The sequence below is a fragment of the Prunus dulcis genome, unplaced genomic scaffold (genome assembly GCF_902201215.1).
Source record: "Prunus dulcis unplaced genomic scaffold, ALMONDv2, whole genome shotgun sequence".
In the NCBI taxonomy this organism is placed as follows: domain Eukaryota; kingdom Viridiplantae; phylum Streptophyta; class Magnoliopsida; order Rosales; family Rosaceae; genus Prunus; species Prunus dulcis.
In genome coordinates, this window is record NW_023010017.1 from 44,867 (window position 1) to 46,522 (window position 1,656).

General features: G+C 40.4%; 1 protein-coding gene across 1 annotated transcript; it reads right to left on the reverse strand.

Moving 5' to 3' along the window:
• Nucleotides 1-494: 494 nt before the first annotated feature.
• Nucleotides 495-1,301, reverse strand: LOC117612522. Its single transcript, XM_034341207.1, has one exon. The coding sequence runs from the start codon at nt 1,299-1,301 to the stop codon at nt 495-497; it is 807 nt and encodes a 268-aa protein (XP_034197098.1).
• Between the last annotated feature and the right edge of the window lie 355 nt (nt 1,302-1,656).

Sequence of the window (1,656 nt, forward strand, 5' to 3'; positions counted from 1 at the left end):
CTGAGTTTCAACCACTAGAGTGCCTTTTTCAATTGCTTGTACAAGATCTCCAGTGCCCATTTTAACTTTACAAGTCACAGTTCTGTCAATGTTTATTAACACAGACTCTTGAGAGGTCATGTGGTTGCTGCAGGCGCTGTCCACAAACCATACACTTCTATCTTGCAAACTTGCAGAGTGACAAGCATAGAACATAGTTCTTGTGGTTACTTCTTCTTCCTTTGCATAGTTGGCTACTTGTTTGTGACTATGACTATCACAATCCTTTGCAGATGACCAAATCGATTGCATTTTCCACATCTAGGTTTGCCTTTGTGTCTGCACACACCAAAATGATACTTCTGACATAATTGGCACTGTGGTTTCACACTTTCTTGCCTGCTACTTCCTTGCTTGTTCTGTGAATTGAAGTTATTGTTCCAATTTCCTCCAGCACTATTATTTCAGCTTGAGCCATTATTGTTGTTCAAGCTTCCATTTTGAGAAAAATTAGATCATTTTTTGTCTTGTCCCTGCCACTTTTGATTTGGTCTACTCTGTGAGCCCTTATGAGTACCATGGACTTGGTTATTTCCAACCTTGAGGCTGCTAAAAGCTCTCTCAGTTCCAGCCAATTTATCTCTTTCATCATGCAAGTCCTCCCTTTTATCATAGACTTTGACAGAGGCAATGACCTCTTCAACTCTAAGAACATCAAGGTCTCGAGTTTCTTCAATAATAGACACAACGGACTTATATCTTCTACTTCGACTCATCAAAAGTTTTTGCACAATTCTTGTTTCAGACACATCTTCACAAAGTGATTTTAGATTATTCACAGTTCCAAAGAATCTAGCCAAATAGCTATCTAAGCTTTCACCATCTGTCATTCTCATATACTCAAAATCTGCTCTAACAACTTGAAGTTTTACAGCTCTTACCTTTTTATCTGCTCTGAACTCTCTTCTCAGAGTATGCCAAGCTCCTTTTGCAGTCTTTTCATTTCTGATGTGAGGGAAGAGCTCATCAGTTAAAGCTCCTTGAATGAGACTTAGTGCCTTGGAGTTTTTGATTCTGTCTTCTCTGGAGATGGTGGGTGCTTCCACTGAAACTTGCTGAGCCTCACTTCCTTCACCTCCAGAGCCACCTCTAGAGCCTTCTTCCTCCTCAAGAATTCGCTGAGGTTGTACTTCGACCTCAACTACATCCCATAGATCATGTGCTATGAGGATAGTCTCCATATTGACAGCCCAAAAATCATAGTTTGCACCATCAAACTGTGGAGTTCGTAAATCTCCACCTGAAGAACCTGATCCCATCATTTTCTAAGTGAAACTCAGTGAACCAATCAATAAAAGAGCAACCTTTATCCCTTTTGGGAATTTTTCAAGAAAACCCTCTCTCACAGCTTACGCCCCTCTCTGGAACCATGTTGATTTTGGTAAAAAAAACGTTTATGCAGAGGAAGGAAAAATGCTCCGAGTGAATGAGAATGTTCAATATTTTTCTATATTGAAGACTGAGCAAAAGCATGCTCATATACATGACATATACTGGCAAAAACTAGGATCCTAAATTTTAGGATACAAAGACTCATCTCCTACCATACATGATCATTGGAGGCTACCATCCTTAGAGCATCTCCAGCGTGCAACCCAAACTGGGGGAAAGGCCCCC

Bases quoted from the DNA above. Each gene is read 5' to 3' on its own strand.
- LOC117612522 (XM_034341207.1), bottom strand. From the start codon at position 1,301: ATGATGGGATCAGGTTCTTCAGGTGGAGATTTACGAACTCCACAGTTT.